This window comes from Epinephelus moara, chromosome 16 (genome assembly GCF_006386435.1).
Source record: "Epinephelus moara isolate mb chromosome 16, YSFRI_EMoa_1.0, whole genome shotgun sequence".
Classification (NCBI taxonomy): domain Eukaryota; kingdom Metazoa; phylum Chordata; class Actinopteri; order Perciformes; family Serranidae; genus Epinephelus; species Epinephelus moara.
Window position 1 is genome coordinate 34,841,532 of NC_065521.1, and position 20,177 is coordinate 34,861,708.

General features: G+C 41.5%; 1 protein-coding gene across 1 annotated transcript in view; it reads left to right on the forward strand.

Annotated features, from left to right (window-relative positions):
* The window catches only part of LOC126403253 (cadherin-4-like), a 329,744-nt gene that overhangs the window by 296,163 nt on the left and 13,404 nt on the right, over positions 1 to 20,177 (forward strand). The window contains exons 11-12 of the mRNA XM_050065819.1: positions 3,976 to 4,232; positions 12,521 to 12,663. Coding sequence (XP_049921776.1) covers positions 3,976 to 4,232; positions 12,521 to 12,663 — 400 coding nt within the window. The remainder of the gene's footprint in view (positions 1 to 3,975; positions 4,233 to 12,520; positions 12,664 to 20,177) is intronic.

Consider the following 20,177-nt stretch of genomic DNA (forward strand, 5'->3'; position numbering starts at 1 on the left):
GTTGTGTGTGTGTGTGTGTGTGTGTGTATGTAAGCTGTGTAGATGTGTGCCCTGTTGAATGGCCTTTAGCATTGTATTTCTGTGTTCATCCATGAGTGGCTCACTATAAATGTGCTTATCATGCCGCATGTCTTTTGTAGAAATAACTTGCTTATTCGTGTGACCCTTAGGACCCAGGGGTATTCAACTCGTGCATCTGACTCCTGCAAATCACATCTCACATCCTACAATAATGTTTAAAAAATAGCAATAACATCGCCCTGTAATTCCCACAGCACCCTGAGCAATGAGCATTGGCATTTTGCTTCTCTTCATTATCTCTAGATGACTGCCTTTTATAATCCATTCCTCTCACTCCCTGATGTAAAATTCAGCAGGCAGCCGGGTAGCCGTGAGCTTCCTTAGAGACCCATGGGAGGTTATCAGGAAATCATAAAATAAGAGACAGGACACCCCCTGGGAAGGAACGAGAAATAGACTGTCTCAACAAGTAAACAGAGGGGCTTCAGCTCGCTCCGGGAAAAGTGAGCCGGAATGGTTCATATCACACTCAATATGGGTAAAGTCAAGACGCCATAAGAAGGCTCTACCTTGGTTTTCCTATTTTTACCAAGGATCTGTGGCTGCCGGTACAGACACATCGTATCACACTGACACCCAGGTATGCAGCAATCTCCCACAAGGGACCTGGGCTCCTCTGTAAACAAGGGCTGAGGTCTTAACCAGAACATGTCACACATTTACACTGCTCTCTGGGGACTTTATGAGACGCATTCTCATTTTGCCGTACGGTAATAGAGCCAGTAGACAAACAAGCACGCATAAAAATACACAAACAGAGCCGCTTAGTTCGAATGAGTCATTAAGATATGTAAATCACAGCTTATTATAAACACGGAAGATGACAGGGGATGTGGAGATGGGGAGAGAAGTGAGGCGAGGACAGATTTGTGAGGATTGAGAGATGCAGACTCGCAGGAGGGTGCACATCCCAAGGGGCGGGATGGGGGGCAGAGGTGAGAAGACGAGAGGGTGGGAAGTTGGAGTCCAGCAGAACAAATTAAGCAAGAGGGAAAGAGAGGAACGAGTGAAGCGATACAGAGGAGATGTAAGATGTCATGGCTCATGGGCAAAAGATGGAAGCCGTGTTATTGACCTCTCACCCCTCTGGCTTCCCTCAGGGTGTGTGTGTCCGAGTGTGTATGCGTGTTTCAGTTAGCCTACAGCTATACTCTAGACCCCCCCGTGCTCTGAATACCACAGGCTGTAGATCAAAGAGCCTTGAGCGTGTTTTGCCTGTAAATGGGTTCCCAGCGTACCAATGGGGTCACACACGAATACACACCTATACACTCACATCTGAGTGCATACACATATAAACTGTCACAGCAACTAGCACGCACACAAACACCAGTGCCCTTGTCAACAATGCGGCCTGATTAAGAATGCTTTTTTTATATCAGAGCCGTGCTGCCACACTGTCCACTGATAACACTCAGGCAATGCAACATACAGATATGCTCAGAGTCATTAACATCACCATCAAACACCACAGACACAAGCCTTGCGGCAGTAATCATCACCAGCCTATTTAGAAATGTGCCAGCAGCACCTACAAGCACCGTATTTGTTCTCTTTTTTATTTCCTCGCTTGTTGTTGTTGTTGTCATTTGAACCTGATCGTGTAGTCTTCATTAGGAGAGCACAGAACTGTCACTCTGGTTTAGGCTCAGCCGGTAAAAACCCCTGTAGAGTACACATATACACACACTCACACTCAAAAGGCAGAGCCATGACAGCACCCTATGAATAGTCTAAGCCCTGCTGCCTCTTCTCAGGATGTGTGTATATATGTGTGTGTGTTGGTTAGTAGTTTAGAGGGAATATGGGTCCAATTCATCAGGGGAGCACTTGACACGGCATCTGTTCATTTATCATGTCCTTTATCGTCAACAAGGTTCAGTGAACATTCCCCAGGCACAGACAGAAAGAGAATTGTTGACAGGAGCTTTAACACTATAATAAGCGTAATATATGCTTAAATACTTGACATGGTTTTCTCATAAAAAGTAATAATGATAATGATGCTGGTATAGGTAGTAATAATCGCTGACCGCACAACATGGGAAAAGGCTTTATTATCTTTAGGCTTTATTTATCTCTACCTGTAAATTCATAATGAAGATTGTAGTTTCAAGTGAAGAATATTTATTTTAACCATAATTAAATTTCATTAGATTATAAAATTATATGTACAGGATGACATGATAAATACAGTCCAGAGCCATGATAAAAGTGTAGCGCCCTGTGATTTTCACGGTGTGGAAAACACAGATAAAGATTTAGGTAGTAAAAATGGAGTCAACTGTAAAACGCTGAATATAATTCACCAAACTGAGGATGGAATTTGTAAGAAAATGTATTTTCCCTACTATTACAAGCATTTTTCAGAGCGCCTGAGCCAAATTAACAGAAAAAAAAACTATGCTGCTGTGTTGTAATTTACGGAACGCTGCTTTTATCCTCTGCTCTCTGTTTCAACGAGGGAGGGGCTCGGCTCTTCCTCACACACTGGCAGTGCAGCCGACATGGGGAGGGACAGACATCTTGTTCTGCTCTGCCTGTGGTGTCTCCAACTTAACTGTCGGCTGCCTTTCACTACGCAGATGTGAGTGACTGCTAGCTTGACCGCAGTCTTTTTCTCGGACAGCCAAGCTGGGTCAAATCCTGTCATGTGATACCTGGCTGATCCAGAGGCAGCGCCTGATGTTTTGCATCAAGCTAGCCATCACTTGCATCTCCATGGTCAATCCAGCCGCAGCTGAAGTTGAAGTGCTCCCATACACCTGTAAATCCATTGAAATAGCCCAGGATACACATATGACTGTCAGCTTTTCAAAATAAGGTGTTAACACAGTGTAAATACACATGGAACTAAGATAAATTGGGTTACAGTCATAGCAAGTATAAAACACGTTTCCTGTGTCCCTCTGGCATCTCTCCATTTAATGCATGTATGGGTCCTGTTTGTGCATGTGTGTGTGTATTTCGGCCCTGTGTGTATATGTGTATGACAACAGAGTGAAAACACTGAATTTCCCCCTTTGGGATTAATAAAGTATATAAAATTAAATTAAATTAAATTAAATTGAGAATTATAAATAAAGAAGTTATCATAAATATTTTTTTAATATTGGAATAAAAATCCTGACAGTGAAGGTTATTGTTGGACCTTACAGAAATGTGAACCTGGCCCTTTGTGATTCAAGTCATTCAAAAAAACAGAGCAATGCAACACTAACAGCTAAATTAATAGCAGAGGCTCAGATGTGAAGCTTTATAGCTGTAATTGACTGCTATCTTTGAACAAGAAATAGGACATTGTTGTGTTCAAATTCAGTGATATTTGTGAAATTCTTAATATTTTCTTATTGAATTGTTGATGACAAAATGTGCTTAAATTTAAAACACAGAAATTGTGGGAAAAATAAATCTGGGAAAAATCAAACAGATTTCATGGGGGCCATAAGTTGAATACCAAATAAATATAGTTTATAATGTCCAATATTTGTTCAGACTGTCACAGAGAAAGTTGATCACCCATGTGATATTTTTTGAGGCTTTTATTTGTGGTAGGTTTGCCGTACTTTTATTAAAAGGTTATAAATGTTATTGTATCGAATCACTGTTTATTTATTTGCTGAATTTTTTATTTGGGAAATCCTGTAATAAAATATGTGAAACTGACATTTGTACCTCTGATAAAGAAGCACAGATATAGATAAAATATTACTATAAGGGGTGAAACGTTGCTGATGTACACAGTGCTTAACTTGATCCCTCATACTGGATTTCATTGTCTATAACCTTTGATTGTTTACCAAGCAAGAAAGAGTTTTATAATGTTTAAGCTGCATGAATTCAGTTTAACTTTCTCCTCTCACACACTGTCATTGTCTCCCTTCCTTCCTCCAGCCAGTAGACTTTGAGATGAACCGTGCCTTCATGCTGACAGTGGTGGTGTCCAACCAGGCCCACCTAGCCAGCGGTATCCAGTCCTCGCTCCAGTCCACAGCTGGAGTCACCATATCTGTCCAGGACGTCAACGAGCCCCCTTACTTCCCCACGAACCCAAAACACATCCGCTTTGAGGAGGGCGTCCCCGCTGGCACCAGCCTGACGACCTTCTCAGCCTCCGATCCCGACCGACTACAGATGCAGCAGACAATCAGGTACTGAGTGACGACAACAGATCACACGACAGACTGGGCTAATTCTGACATTTTTATAGCATGTCATTAATTTAAGTTTCTTCTGGTGCAAAATCATTAAGATCTTATCAGATAAGTTGTTTTTTTTTACAAACGGAGCGTCTCTAGACCCATAAAAGTATAGTCTGATGAGAGTCTGGCTAGCTGCAATGTAAGTACACGCCTGGCAGCAGAAATCCCTCCATATGCACTAACAGCAGGCTAAAAGAATCTTGGATAGGTTCCATGTCAGTAGTTAGAGGTCAAAGTTCAACAAGGGGACTATATTTTGGCATCACCCATCTCTCAAAGTCTTACTGCGCAAAGTTTACGAGCCACCGGAGAACTCTTAGTAAGGAGGGTAAGGTTAATAGGGAGCAATAGCCTCTGGGGTAATCAGAAGTGTGTGTATTGTGTAGATCTCATGAGCACATACATGCAGCTGCACATACACACACAAACAGCACGAGAGAGGGAGAGAGAGAGAGAGAGAGAACAGGATGGAGGGAGGGGGAGAATAAAGAGAACAGCTGGCTCGAGCCCAAACGCCTGACACAGCATTATGTCCACCTGCAGTGTTCTTTCTCTGCGCTAAGCCTCCCTGGATTTTAAATGTAAACCAACCTTTAAATGACCAGCAGGCATTTTCGTCAGTCCTGCTGTCAGCTTGACAGTAGCAGGGACTGCATTATGGCCTTTCAAACTTAGAGGTAATCTATTAAGTACACTTTGCTCTGTATTGACGTTGCAAAGAGAAAGCTTTAGATTATGTGTGCTTCCACTTACCTGATATCAGACAGAATTGTCAACTCGTTGCACTCTTCAGTCCGGCTTTGTGTCCACTCTAACTGATTTCCATGGGGGAGTGAGATTTGATTTTCCCAAACCAATCACTTGAGACGAACATATCCGCCTGAATCTAACATCAAATTAGGTTCACACTGATGTGTAACCATGCCAACATACCTGTTTTATGGGGGTTTTAAGAGTAGAGCAGAGGGAAGTAAAAACGAATGGTGTCAGGTGATATTTAGAAGACATGGATTTAGAACAGCGTCCATAGCAGCATCTATCTTGTCTATAGTACTTACCATGGTTATTATTACTCCTCATTGGTTTCCAGTGCACTGCTTGACAACAGCATTAGTTCCACCTGTGGAGCTGATTGGTTGTTTTTTATTTCAGCCGGTGAACCACTGTTTCATGTGACAATGTCAGATGAATGAGTCAACTTGGTGGAGTGAGCTGATTCCAAGGTCTTGACCCACCGAGGTCTATATCCACCGTCGAAACAGAATGAGAGTAGAACAGACATTTAACTGTTTGCCGTGGTCATTTGAATAGCTCAGAAAAAAAAGGGCGATTGTTGTTAGCTGTTATGGTGACAACACACAGTACTGGCTCCGTAAAGTGTTGCTCACTATTTTGAGAACTCTCTGTGCATTCTAATACCCATACTACCATACTATATAGTGTGCCAGAGAAAGATTCAGTATGTCCCAATACATAGTATGTTAAATGCAGCATGCCATAAATACCAGGATGTTCTACTACATCCAGTCCGCTTTAGCAATATGCTTTTCTGTCCATTCTGACCCACAATGCTCTGCGCAGCGGACAATAGGTCACATCGACTGAGCTGCAAACAGATGACAGCTGATTGACGGCTCAGATGGCACTGCATTCAAGTAACTGATGACCAGTCAAATAGTAATTATAGGAATATTGATTGCTTAAGTGAACAAAATAATCATAAAGATTACAAACAACAAAAGGAAATAACTATGGCAAAGACAATAACAATGACAGAGAACTGCAGATGTAATTTCACTGTCACAAATATATGTTAGAATCTACAATCTGTGCAGTTATAAATTTAAAGTCAATCTACACACATTGCAAAGTAACAACAGCAGAGCTCTCCAGGTTGATCTCCGTCTCTGGCGAACTCCAAGGTAACGAATATAAAAGCAAGAGGGTCTGAGTTCAGAGCGTAATGTTATGAGACAGTAATATGTCCCCATTGTGTGCATACTGCATGCAACAGTACGTACGTTTTTAGGGCAGCTGCGGTATGTACTAAAAGAAAAAAGACAAAGTATGCAATTTGGAACGCACCCTCTGTTTTGGCCTACCGTACACACTAAGCCAGCAGTTTCATTTTGTCTGTATCTTGTTGACGCTCACTGTGTAGCTTAGGCCTATTATCACATTCATAATGAAAACTCAACTAAAATCTCCCTGACATCTGACATTAGAGACATGGATAACACAGCCAAACATCACCAAAGATTGTGATTCTCTTTCTTAGCGACAAACTTATAAAGCAATTGAATCCAGCAATCCTTAATTCCTCTCTAGCAGCAAGGCAACAGAGAAAGTGCACAGAAGATGCCTCTCCATACTTCGTAATGCTCCCCTGCTCATTTGGTCGATACTGCAAAAACCTGCCCTCAGTCAGTTTATACCAGTGTTGCTCAAAGTGCAGTCCAAAGCCCAATGGCGGCCCTCAGAAACATTTTGTGTGGTCCCAGAACTTGGTATGAAATTCATGCATTATATTTTAATCGTTTGTGATCCATTTCAGTACTTTCACTTTAAATGGCCAGCATTTAATGCAGTACTAGGAGACAGCTGTGCCCCCCTAACAAGCATCTGTCAGGTTAGGCATGACAACTACTCATTGCATAGCACCTAGTGGCACTTACCAGGAATTACGTTCTGTCGTCAATGCTAGTGCTGTTAGCTAAAGTTAGTGATTTTGGTGGACAACTTGCAACTGCAACCATAAACTGGCACTCGGTCATAACAACTTTGAGCATCCTTGTTTATACAGAAGTTAGCCCGCTACAGTAGGCAAAGTTATTTTCAAAGGCAAAATGGCCACCGGTCTGGCCATCCTTATGTATTGATTTGAATGGGAATGTCCACTCTACTCTTAAACTATTTCTGTGGTTTCCACTCACATGTATCATTCTACATGTGACCATAAGCACAACCCTCCTTATAGATTACAGTGAGTGCATTGGTGTAATTTATAACGGGCACAGTATGGTGCAGCAATTGAGTTGATAACACAGCTGTGACATTAATACCACCTCCTTCCAACCCTCACACTCCAACAGCCCCTTCCTTCCCATTTTCTCTGGGGAAAAGATCTAAACAAATTTCCCAGCTAATTTCACAGCAAATGAGAGTAAATTGGGTGTACATTATAATTTAGGAAGACGCCAAAGTCACCAGCTGGGCTCTCTCTCTCGAACTCATCCTCTCTCCCTGCTGAGTTTACTTTGACCTCTTTGGTTTCCTCCCTGTTTTTTTCCATGACCTGCACAAGACTGCAGTACTTTACATCTCAGAGATAAGTTACCCTTTTACAAGCACGCTGTGGTCTGTCACGGTCTCCTTAACACAAACACAAACCGAATCTCCTTCCTCTGCTCTCGCCACATGAGAAGGCAGGACGGGAGAGATGGCAAATCCACCACCTCATTCATTCAGATCCATCTGGATAGGATCACCATCAATCCCCCTGCTTTACAGCAGTCCCATAAAATGTATCTCCTCTAGACTGTAATGCAAAGACACTAATCACAGCTGTTCCCTCTGTCTCTTGAATTCTCATTATTCTAAAGAAAAAGAAATTCAGGGGCTCATTCTTGCCAACCGGCTAAAACCCTTTACAGTGTTTGCATCACCCTATTACACTTTCATTTTCAAACTTTTATCACACAAGACTGATCTCAGTGTGCAAGTCTCAACCCCCCATCAATCAAGTAGTTGGCTGACATGTCTGTTTGCACTGGGGAGACATTTAGATATGACACCACAGTTTGCATTACATCTAATTTATGGTGTATGTCTGTGCATAAGACAAAAAGCTGTATGTCTTTGTAAATGGATGCTGGAGATGCATAAAGAGAAGAGAGACGAGGGGAAGATTTAGAGCGAGCCGTTAAAGTCGAAAGTAAGGTGAAAAAAGACCAAAGGGATCGTGGAGGGAGCTGAGGATGGTGAGCTGACTCCGGGTCAAGGTTTGAACTTGAGAGGTGCTTATCAAAGGAGGGACAGACTGACAGTGTCCTGTTGGGATTAGGGAAGAGGCAATGTGGACAGGAGAGGGGTGAGGGGGAGCGGGAGGGGGAGTGAGGGATCATGCATCACCTGTCAGACACCCAACCAGTAAGGTCGAGACATGGGACTGGAGACACTGGCATAAATGATTACCCAAACCTCCTTGGCTAAGTTTGAGACATGCATTTTTCATCCTCAGGGTCGGGGGTTTGAAAAATAAATGTCATACCTCTCCCTGCTGCTTGCTAAGATCACTAACCTGCCAGGCCTAATCATACATCCAGCTATACTCACACACCGACCAACTCCCAAATGAGAGAAACCTTCGGGTGGAGGAGAGCTCGGGAAAGCATTGGAAATAAGCCACAGGAAGGGAGAGTAAAACTTTCACACAAAATATAAGCGATTTTTTTATTCCAAAATAGCGCTAGAGTAAACAAGAACTGTTTACCTTTCCAAGAGGACAAAAAATTGGCCTAGCACTTCATTAAAAAGTTAGCGATGGAAACTGCCAATTGCCCACAGTAATGTTGTTGACAATTGGGACTTGTAAACAAAAACACTGTGGGTGTTTTTACAATCATCACTCTTAATGGCCAGAGTAGCCCAATCGCTTACTGAGCACTATCAGAAAAAGTGAAAGTGACTGCTTAAAGCCAGCCACATACTGCCCTCAACTTTTCTGAAGTTTACCTTAAGAAGTCAACTAATAATGCAGTGTATTAAGTCTGTTGGAAATTAGCTTGGCTACAAGGACTGTTCACTCAGGACTTTGTTTGCCTCTTATAAGGTTTATTACATCTGCACTGAGGGCTGTTTAGGAGACTTAATTAAAGTGTAGTGGTGGACAGAGCACTCTGCTTTGTGAACAAACCTTTGTCTTATGGCTTTTATCATCAAAGACCATACAGCCACTTGTGCTATCGTGCAGTGAAAGCAGGAAAGAAGAGGTTCTGGTGGTATCTTATAGCCCATTATAGAGGAAAAACTCTTGCTCTCACAAAGTCACACAACACTTTCTACAGGGTCAGTTAATCCAAATTGCAAAAATCATGTTATCTCTCTTATTATTATTATTTGGGCTGCCACAGAATAGTCGACCAAATGTTAGTCCACCATCATGAGTCGGCAAGATTTCATTGGTCGCTTGGTCAGGGAAACAAACCTATACCTAATACCTATCAAAACCTACATGACTGGACCATGTGGGGATTTAATGTGAAAGGACAGACACAGGAAGTGGCCACGCTCAGCAGTCAGACAGGACTCAGGTAAATTTCCAGGGCTGGTACCTGCAGTTATTCCACAGGCTAGTTAATAACATGTCGGGCAGGAAATCCAAAGTGTGGGATCATTTTGAGAAGGTGAAGGACGAACCCAAGGTGAAACATGGAAGTAGCTACATGCCCATTAGCCGACAGCGTCATTAACAGGCGGCTCGCTCAGTGTGTGACGTGCACTTGTAGATAAAATATAGGCCTATATTAATGAAGGTTCATTAGTACGGTTTGTATTTCTCTGTAATGTAGCACAGTGTTAACAATGTTACTGACACTATTCTTTCTCACACCTTCAACTCAAACTATTGTGTTGCCCCGCCCAAATTATATAATTTAATAATTAAATTAATATCGTAAACATGCGGGTGACTAGTTGACTAATGGCCCTAAATGACAACTGTTGATCAGCTAGGAAAACTCTTAGTTGGGGGCAGCCCCAAGTGTTATAGTTATGCAGATGATTCTAGTTTTATTTGCCCAGATTTCGAGGTATCTATCTCAGAGTTTTTTGTTTTAACCCCCACACACTTGAGGTAAACATAAATTATTCTGTGCTGCTCATATTTTAAGGAATGGTTTGGCATGTTGTCGAAAGTTACATGAAAAGATCGATAACGTTCTCCTGTGTGTATGCTAAATATGAAGCTGGAGCCAGCAGGCAATTCGCTTAGCATATAGTATCAACACTTCTTAAGTTAATTAACACATCAGTTATGTGCCAGCGTATTCTTGGTAAAGATGAGTGATTAGTCACTAGGAAGTTGCAAGGCAATTTGCAGACTCCAGGACTCTAGTTTGGTAACAGTGCAAATAAAACAAATATGATGTAGTATGCCATGTTAATTTGTAACCTTTGGAAGCGCTAGCTAGCTGTTTACCCCTGCTCCCCATCTTAATGCTAATCAGAGTAAGATCCACAATGTGTGAAGATAATATAAACTAATTTAAATATCATGCAAAATTCATTTCCAGACACTGTATAAAACATAGGTCATCTATAAAAATGTAAAAAGACTACAATGCATCTATGTTGAATTTTGGTAATGATGCTCCCTTTAATTTTGTAATTTACAACCTGCAGTTTAGTTGAGCAGAGAGCTGCATTCATCCTGGGAGCTCTCTAGCGTCATATTTAGCATACATATTTGAGACTGGAATCAATCTTCTTATCTTAAATGTTAAGAAAGAAAGCACATTTCCCAAAATGTCAAACCATTTTTTTGATAAATTGTATAGCTTTTCTTTCCAAGAATAATGTTCCTGTTATTTGCGTGAATTGACCCTTTAATTTCCGCCTGCTCAGTATAAAGTGCATCAGTTTGTCTGCCCTCCACTGGAAAGACAAAAAGAACATTTTTTCCCTCAGCCCAGACGGAGAGAGTCAGTTTGGCATGGCACAGCCAATAGAGATGCAGTTGGACACAGAGTAGCAGTAGGTATCAAGTCAGTCCTAATGAGGATATTAAAACCAGATCATACAGCCATGCTGCTACTTCCGAATGTCACCTCTCCCTGTCTCTCTTTCCCCACCCAACCATCCCTGATCGTATTCCTCACTCTTTTATCCCACCCTCCCACTGTGATGGACTCACTGTAGTCCTGGTGGTGATTTCACAGTCCGCCAGTTAGTGGCGGTGGGCTTGGCTAGCCCATGTGAAACCGTCTAGAGTGTGGGAATGTCATCTCTGTGATCCCCTTCCCCGCACTGTGCTACGCCTGGGATCATGCCTACTGCCTGCTGGGAAAATCCCACCTCCCTAACTGCAGGAGAGAGATTATACTCTCTGTCCACCCCCCACCCTCCCTGCCTCCTCACTGCCACCCACCCCTCCAGGCTTTCACTCTCCTTCATGTGAGTAGAAATATAAATGCAGTGTTTAATCGAACAGGAATAAACAGGTTGGCTTCACACTAACTGTAAGTACACTACAATTCAATAAATATAAAAGCAAGGTTAAGGTCAAGTCCATTTCAATTTGGATGGATTTAAAAGCTGGGAGTGTTTGTCCCGTAACATGGCCTTATTGCCCAAACTGACATTCAGCAAATGAAATCGGATTGATGTAGAAACCTTGTTGTGTGAGGCCAAGGTGTCACATGTCCACAGACGATGTTTCACACACCAAAGTGAGATTGCAGCCAAGAGAGAAGTAACAGTTGATGAACTCTGCATCACAGAGGGAATGAGACGAGGATGAGGAGATACAGACAGGGATAAGAAAATGTATGAATACACAAGCACAGCAAGATGAGGTTGAGGCGGCTTGGGTTGAGAGAGATCTGATAGAATTGAGAGTGCGGAACGAGCCGAAAGCAACAAATGCCCAAGAAACAAGAACAGCTAGATCAGTGTGAGATTGGGATTCAATCCTGAAGATGATCCCCTGTTCCTCTCCTTGCCCTTTATCCCAGGGGATGTTGCCACCTGCTACCACATCGCTTTCCTGTTTGACGATCAGCACTGTGATCCTATCATCCTGTCTCCACCCTATGAGCAGACTCCCCATACACACACTGACATTTGCAAACATGCAAGCACTAAAACATGCGTGTTGTATATAACCCTGCCAGGCAGTTAAGCACTCTCCAGCATAAGCAAACACTTCCTAGAATATGTACATGCAGCACACACACACACCAGCAGTTGCAGCAGTGCTTAACTAGGGAGGTAATTGACTTCAATGCCTGGTACACAGGAGTGAAAAATGAGGTGAAATTGACTGTAGGCTGCAGGCTCTGGAGGAGAAGTCAATGAAGAATTAAACTGTGTGAAGGTCAGGCTGTTGTGATTTTGTGCGTGTGTGTGTGTGTAGACAGTCTCTGTATGCACAGATGCAAGAGAAAATTTTCAATTGCTTGTAAACACAGAAACGCCAGCGCTAACTTCTCCATCGATCTGTCCTTGTGTGTCTTTAGGTATTCAAAGCTGAACGACCCAGCTGACTGGTTGTCCATCAACAGAACCAATGGTCAGATCATAACCACGGCAATGCTCGACCGGGAATCTGTCTACGTCAAAAATAATATATATGAAGCCACATTCCTGGCCACAGACAACGGTAAGATTCTCTTGTAATGTTTCACACATCAGTGAGCATTTTTATTTAAAATCAGAGTAATCAAGGCTGCTCCTTCCAGTATGCTATTCTTTTCGTTTCTATGTACGTCGTCATTCCTACATGTTTAAACCTTCCTGCACAGTTATTTTTTACATCCCCTAAAAGACTGAAGTTTAATCTAATTTATTATAAATTTAAGTACTATTATAATAACATGGATTAATGTGCTTATTTGGATTTACTAAAAAAAAAAAAAAATACATTGCATAATTGGCACAATTGAGCCTCTACTGTTTTTGATGACAGAGAAACTATGACAGCTACTTTTTCTATTATTCTATTATGAATCCTTTTAAACAACTGACCATTTTCACATTTCATCATCAGAGTTTCTATCAGAATGTTGGCTGAGCTTGAAGACCAATAATGATCATTTAGTCGATTTCCCTGTGGTAATTTTTTACACCCAATAATTGTTCTTAACTGTAAGTTCTTTGTAGTAGGGGAGGGCAATATGTCGATTATACTCGATGTATCGCTGCTTGTTCCATGTGGGATGTATACAATTATTATACTGCGATCAATGAGTATGAATTGTCACATCATTTTTTAAGCCACTGGCATGAGACTCATTTTGGTGTTTCGGTTCTCTCCCACAAACATGATAAGTCACAAACACTCCCCCAGCCCATCTAAACCACTCTCACCTGGGCGATAGTGTATGAGCAGACTGGTGTGTGTTTTTCTGTCTGCATGGCTCCAGACGGCAACTATTTAGTCACATTTTCCGACTATGAAACACCAGTGGGACTTGCACCTACAACTACTAGCTGTTAGTTTCTTTCTACTTTCTGCTAACTGCTAAAAGCTAACTGTTGACCGAAGCTTCAAGTTTACAGCAAAAACATCAATAGTTTCAGCCCGAGATGAGCCGGGTGCTTACAACATAAAACCAGTACTTTATTTATCTTTAAAATAATAGTACTTTGTTTACCTTTATTATTAGAGTACTTTATTTTAAAGTATGCAGATGACAGTTATTGTTAGTTTATTGAAGGACAATGAGACCAGCCGCGGACCTATCACTGAGCACTTTGTCAGGTGGTGTGAAGAGTCTTATCTTCAGCTGAACACCTCAAAAACTAAAGACATGATTGAGGACTGCTTCGTGGACTGCAAAAAAAATCTACCTATGGGTATTTAATAAAGTAATCTGAATCTGAATCTAATTTAGATTTATTATAACACTACTTTGTTTACCTTTATTATAACAGTACATTGTTTAACTTTATGTAGCGTGTGAAATAGGGTATGGTGAATGTGCTAGGAAAGGTAGTATCAGCACAGTCACTACCTGGAGCGTGCATCAACAGAGCCTGGGTTTGTTGAAGGTGGCAGTGCTGTTTGGGCTGAGAACGCCTGTGAGTTTATCTTTTCTATCTCCCTTAACTTTAGCTCATATTGGAGTTATGATATGTAGCATGTGAAATAGAGTATGGTGAATGTGCTAGGAAAGGTAGTATTAGCACGGTCGCTACCTGGAGCTCGCATCAACGGAGCTTGGGTTTGTTGAAGGTGGCTATGCTCTTTGGGCTGAGAAAGCCATGTGTAATGTAAGCTAAAGCAGGTTGTTGGGTTGGTGCGGGGAGCAGTGAGAGCTGGCATTAGGGGAGTGTCTCTGGGACGCCAGAGATCAGTGTCTAGCCTCCTGGAGGTGTTGTGGGACCAACTGAACGAAACACTGGCAAAAGGAGGTTCCCACCTGATGACCCCAAAGACGTGTTAGTTATCACTGCTCACTGGTCCGCATAGTTAAGCCTTGCATTAATAGCTTGTCATAGGGTTTAGGAGGTTATTCACTGAGTGCTGATCCTTTATTTAGAGCACAAATTTCTTGTGTTTATTCGAACTATGATAACAGTACTTTATTTATCTTTATTATAACAGTACCTGATTTACCTTTATTGTAACAGTGCTTAATTTACCTTTATTATAAAACTACGTTATTTACCTTTTTTTTAACGTTACTTTATTTAGCTTTATAATGACAGTACTTAAACTTACAGTAACAGTAGCTGCCTCATCAGACTATATGTAACAGTAATTCATTTAGTATTTTTAATATCAGGGTATGGCCTAAAAATATTACGATATTATTCATAGACCATATCACCCAGCCCTGCTTTGTAATCTTCAAAACAATTATGATTTAGAAAGACAGTGACCTGGGATGATTGTTTAATATACACCTGAACAGAGAAAGAAACATCCCAGAAAGCTCACTGAAACTTGTGCTCCGGAACTGTAAAGCATAGCCTACACCGTATATTTGTCTTATACTCAGGGCTTATGACTGGAAGGTCACCTGTTGAAGCCCCCAAACCATCTGCAGACATGTGGGTGGGATGTGTAAATAAATGACCGCAAGCCCTCAAACATACCTGAAGTGTCCTTGAGCATGACACTCACTGCTGTTTGCAATTAAGTAGAGGTGGAGTTTAAAGCTTGAGAGTAAATACATGTAAGATTGAAAAATGTCAAAAATGTTGCCTGCTGTTTGATGAAAATGAAGACATTTGTGTGGATTTAGAGGGATATAAGAACATAGAGGCTCTGCAGCATTCAAGTGCAGTGCAGCTGGGTTAGAGTTAGAGAAAATCCTGGATTCACACAACCTGGTCACACTCTTGATCCTCTCCTCTCCGTCTTATCTTCTGTCCATGACTGCTTTCTACTTCCCTTTCCCACAGTGTGGCATATATATGTTTGTTCCGCCACAAAGTTGAAACTCGAGTTTAAGTGAGCACCAACTCAATCACAGCAAACGAATAAGTTCCCTTTTTCTCAAGTGGAAGTGAGTGATTTTTCTCTAGTAGAAGGAAATGCTTTTTTCACCCCTCCCAAAATTGCCTTATCAGTGACGTGCAGTACACTGGTGTGTTTACCTTGAATTGAGCTGGCTTTGAAACACTGGTGTATTTATAGGTATGAGCATGTGTAAAGAATGCAGTGATGACTTAAAACACATTTATGTGAGCAAATGTGTGTGTTTCTGTGCTTTTTTAGTTTGGCGATGATTGACAATGTCAGACACCATGACATATAACCTGCTGTGCTGATGGGAAGGAAGAGGCAGCGGGATAAGAGGCTGACTCGCTTCACAACCCTCTCATTTACTCGCCTCTTTTCTTTCCCTGTGATTTTCTGGAGTTCTTTGTCATTTCAATACATTACCCATTTCCTCAAAGGACCTATAGGCCCTTACGGAAATTCGTTTTTTGTCCACCTGACATTTGCAAAGTGCACCTTTTAGGGAGCCATGCAACGGCAATGTTTGGCAGATATTAGAACTGTGTGACGTCCAAAAGACAAGAAGCCAGCATTTAAAGTTAAGTGTGTGTGTGTGTGTGTGTGTGTATGCATGTTTGTGTGTATACATCAGTCTGACTACGTGGGTGTTGCTGGAGTGCCAGCCATCATAACGTGAGAGGGATTATGGTAAGAAGTGCTGTGAGACAGTAAGGATCGTAGGACGGAACATGGAGAGGTGGTGACAGCATGGTGAGAAGTGCACTTGTATTGCTACCGTATTTTAATGTCGCCTCCTCGACACAATCTGACTGCCTCAGACCCTTCTGACACACAGTCTTCCTTTCTGAGCACCTATCGTATTGTTTGTGCGTTTATGTGCTCTTCAAAGAACATATGGTCGGCTTGCTACAAGTCTTTTCACCATGCTTCACATCTCTGAGCCGCCATCAAAAAAAAGGAGTTAATACAAATCCTTTTGAGGAATTTACACAAACATAATTATTTATTTAGCTGGTTAAAACCCACATAATTCTCCTATCAGCTGTGGCAAGCTGCTTCCACATGTCCCCCATACATGGCTGGGATTAACAAAGCTGCAGAATGGGAGAGCCACTGTGTGTGTTTGTGTGTGCGCGTTTATGAAACACGCGTGCTAACGGTTTAGTTGTACAATTTGCATTTAATACTGTACATTTAGTATGTATATGCGTATAACCATATGTGCAAGAAGCCACTTAAGATAAACTTGTTGGATAATGTTGAAATAGTGACAGTCAAATAAAATGTTCCTCTAAGGGCTGGTTAATGTATTTAAAGCTTTTAGAGGCTGCTGGATAATATTTAAAAAAAACAACAACACATACATTAGTAATACGGCTGTGGTGAAACATTACATTGTAATAATGTGTCGCTAAATATAGTTTTTCCATTATGACTGCTCTTCACTTAACATTTAAAATATGCAGTGAAGCACACTGATGACGTGACATTACATTCAAAGCGGTATGTAAGAATGCTTTCAGATGTAGCGTTTGCTTTGGTCCGAATCAGGGACTGATTTTGTTACGAAGTTGCATAATGGCCTAGAGTTGGTCTAAAATGAACAATGACAGCAATATAGTCCACGATGAGCAGCGCTAAAATCAACCTGCGTAGTTGTCCCTCCATTGTGACATTAGAAAGTGTCACATTTATCTTGCAAGTGTACTCCTCTTCAATGTTTTGTTTACTTCCTGGATTTTTCCAATCAAGAGCAGCTTTCTGGTGCAAGGCATTTGATCTTGTCCACTTGTAAATGCTGCTGTGAGAACATGAACCAACTCTAGGCAATTATGCAACTTTGGAACAAAATGAGTCCCTGATTCAGACCAAATCAAGACAACTCTACGTCTACGTCTGCTCTTGATTGGTCAGAATTTCCATGTGGGAAAAATCCAGGAAGCAAACAAAACATTGAAGAAGAGTACACTTGCAAGATAAATGTGACACTTTCTAATGTCACAATGGAGGGACAACTATGCAGGTTGATTTTAGCGCTGCTCATCGTGGACTATATTGCTGTCATTGTTCATTTTAGTCAAACCATACAGTTTGAAAACGAGGCGCGGCTCCAACTAGAAAACAATGTTTTGATGCATTGGATGTGCTGAATGTGCATATTAAGGCAGTACAGGAGGAGGTGCACATTAATAATCCTCCAGGACTGTAACATGCTCATGTTTAACCCAAACAATGTGTCATGTGACTGCAGCTGGTGTTTATCAGTTGTTGTTTTAGCAGAAACTGTTGTAGGTCTCTACCAGGGCTCCAGTGTCACATCTATCATTGATGACTTGGTCTGATCAATGATCAGTCCTGTCTTTGAGAAATTATGTTTACAAATGACTAATTTTAACAGGAAATACATTTTGAGGAAAACATAATGCCCAACAAATGACATCTTTTATTAGGAAATGTTGCTAATTAACGTACCTGGCAAGTTCCAAAAATGTTGATAGTGAACATATCAGCAAAATGTTCACTGACAGTGTTTTCAGTTGTTTTCTGCCAAAATAGTTAAAGTTGTAATACAGAATCCAGTCGTAGTGACTACAGCATTGTTTTTTTTCTACAGTACTTATTTTACGGAAATCACGATCTTTCCCTAACCTTAACCAAAGTGCTTTTGTTGCCTAAACCCAAGACAAGAGTCTGAATGCCGACCTGGATGGTGGTGGTGCTGGTGTCATGGTCCTACACTCTGTATGCCCAACATCCTCCCCATCCACCTCCATTTAAAGCCAATGCGGCACATGAATGTAGTCTTTTGTTAGCTAAGAGAAACATTGTCTCTGAACATAATCCAGGCAGCGATTTCATTGCCACAACAACATAATTTGGAAAGTAGTTTAGTAACATTAAGATGTAATTTCTATGAGACAGGGTTGCAAAGATAAGTCTTCAATCAGCTGAACTTTATCCAGTGATCTACAGTATTATTCATAGTAATACCAGCAGTGTTGGAGGTAACATGTTATGAAACTAAGGCATTGCAGTAATATATGACTTTAAGCAGTAACAAAGTAATATCACGTTACTGATAGGATTACACCACTTTAGACCACCCAAAGGTTTTTGCGTCTTGTCATGTCAATATAGGCTACACAATAGAAGGGTGCCAGTGATCAGCAGAACATTCGGCTAATGCTGTCAAATATGTGTGAGCTTGTTGTATACATTTCCATTCACATACACTACAATAGTGGATCAACGCAGACACACCATCCTGGTTGTATACACAGTTCTCTCTCTGTTGTTGTTGTGGTCGCTGACTGTGAACCCACAGGCAGGTCTTCCAGCTCTGGCATTTCATCTGCCCTCACCATATCATGATTGACTCACACACCAGTCCACTTATTTTGGACCTTGGTGTTTGTCTATTGTGTTTCATATTCATAAGCCTATGTATCATGCTTTGATCCTTTGTCTGCCTGCCCATTCCTGCGTCCAAGGCTATTCGTTAATTTAAAGAGGTCTAGGCTATTTAATTGTTCCATATCATTACACTATTGTTAATATACGCAAGTGATTTTTGAAGATATTCTAGGGCTTTTTTTGCCTTTAATCGATAGGACAGTTGGTAGCGTGCAAGGGGGAAAGAGAGAGGGGGTGACATGCAGCAGAGGGATGTTGGCTGGAATTGAACCCATGGCTGCTTCGGCAAAGACAAAGCCTTTGTACATGGAGCACCTGCTCTACCAGGTGAGCTAATGGGCGCCCCGAGCAGGTGATCTTAATACAAAGTGGTATCCACTGTATGTGAATGCTTGAATGGGCCAGACCCGTGCTCTGGAAGACAGCCTTCATTAGGCTGTGCAGTATTGGCCACCACTGGATTTTTTAATGCTCTTCAATAAACAGCTTCTTTACTTTGAATTTCCACTCTGAAACAACATGGCCCTCTTCTATTTTATCATGCCTTGTCCTATTTCTGAGGTTAATTTGGTGAACACAAATGTGGTGTAATCAGTAACTTAACGCTACACAGGTTTTAATATTATTAAGTAATTTACTACCTTCAAATAAAAGTAACTAGTATTATGTAATATATTTTGAAAATAACTACCCCAGCACTGATTACCATTCAGACTGAGCTTAAACTGTCGACAGACTCACTTACAGCCCGTCTTTAACTGTGTTTCACTCTTGTGGCAAATGTCTTGCTCTGTTGCCATGTTTAATTGGCAGATCTGTCAGCTTTGCATAAATCTTTGTAAATTACATCGCCCTTATCTCATCCCGGAGATGGGCCCTGGGGTCGCTTGATTCCATCCAATGGCTCTGCCAGTGGGGCATGGCGGGGAAATGACTCGTAATTGGAGGCAGCTAAGGGTCGTCACCCCCTGACACACACTCAATAAACAGCTCTGAGCTTTATACTGCTAAGCGCTCTTTTTTTTTTCTCTTCACATTTCTCTGGGCCACATTTTCATACCACACGTACACAGTCATGCATTCTTCTCCCACTCTACTACCTCACTCTCTGATTCTTTAAAGTGTCTATTCTTTACTCCCAATTCTCTATAAATGCTGTTGCTGATGGTCTGTTGCTCTGTTCAATCAATGCAAAGGGTTTCAGGACTGTGTCTGCAGATGAGGTGTGTGTCTGTGTGTGTCTGTGTGCATCAGTGCATGTTATTACAGTGCAAGGCTGACAGTATTGT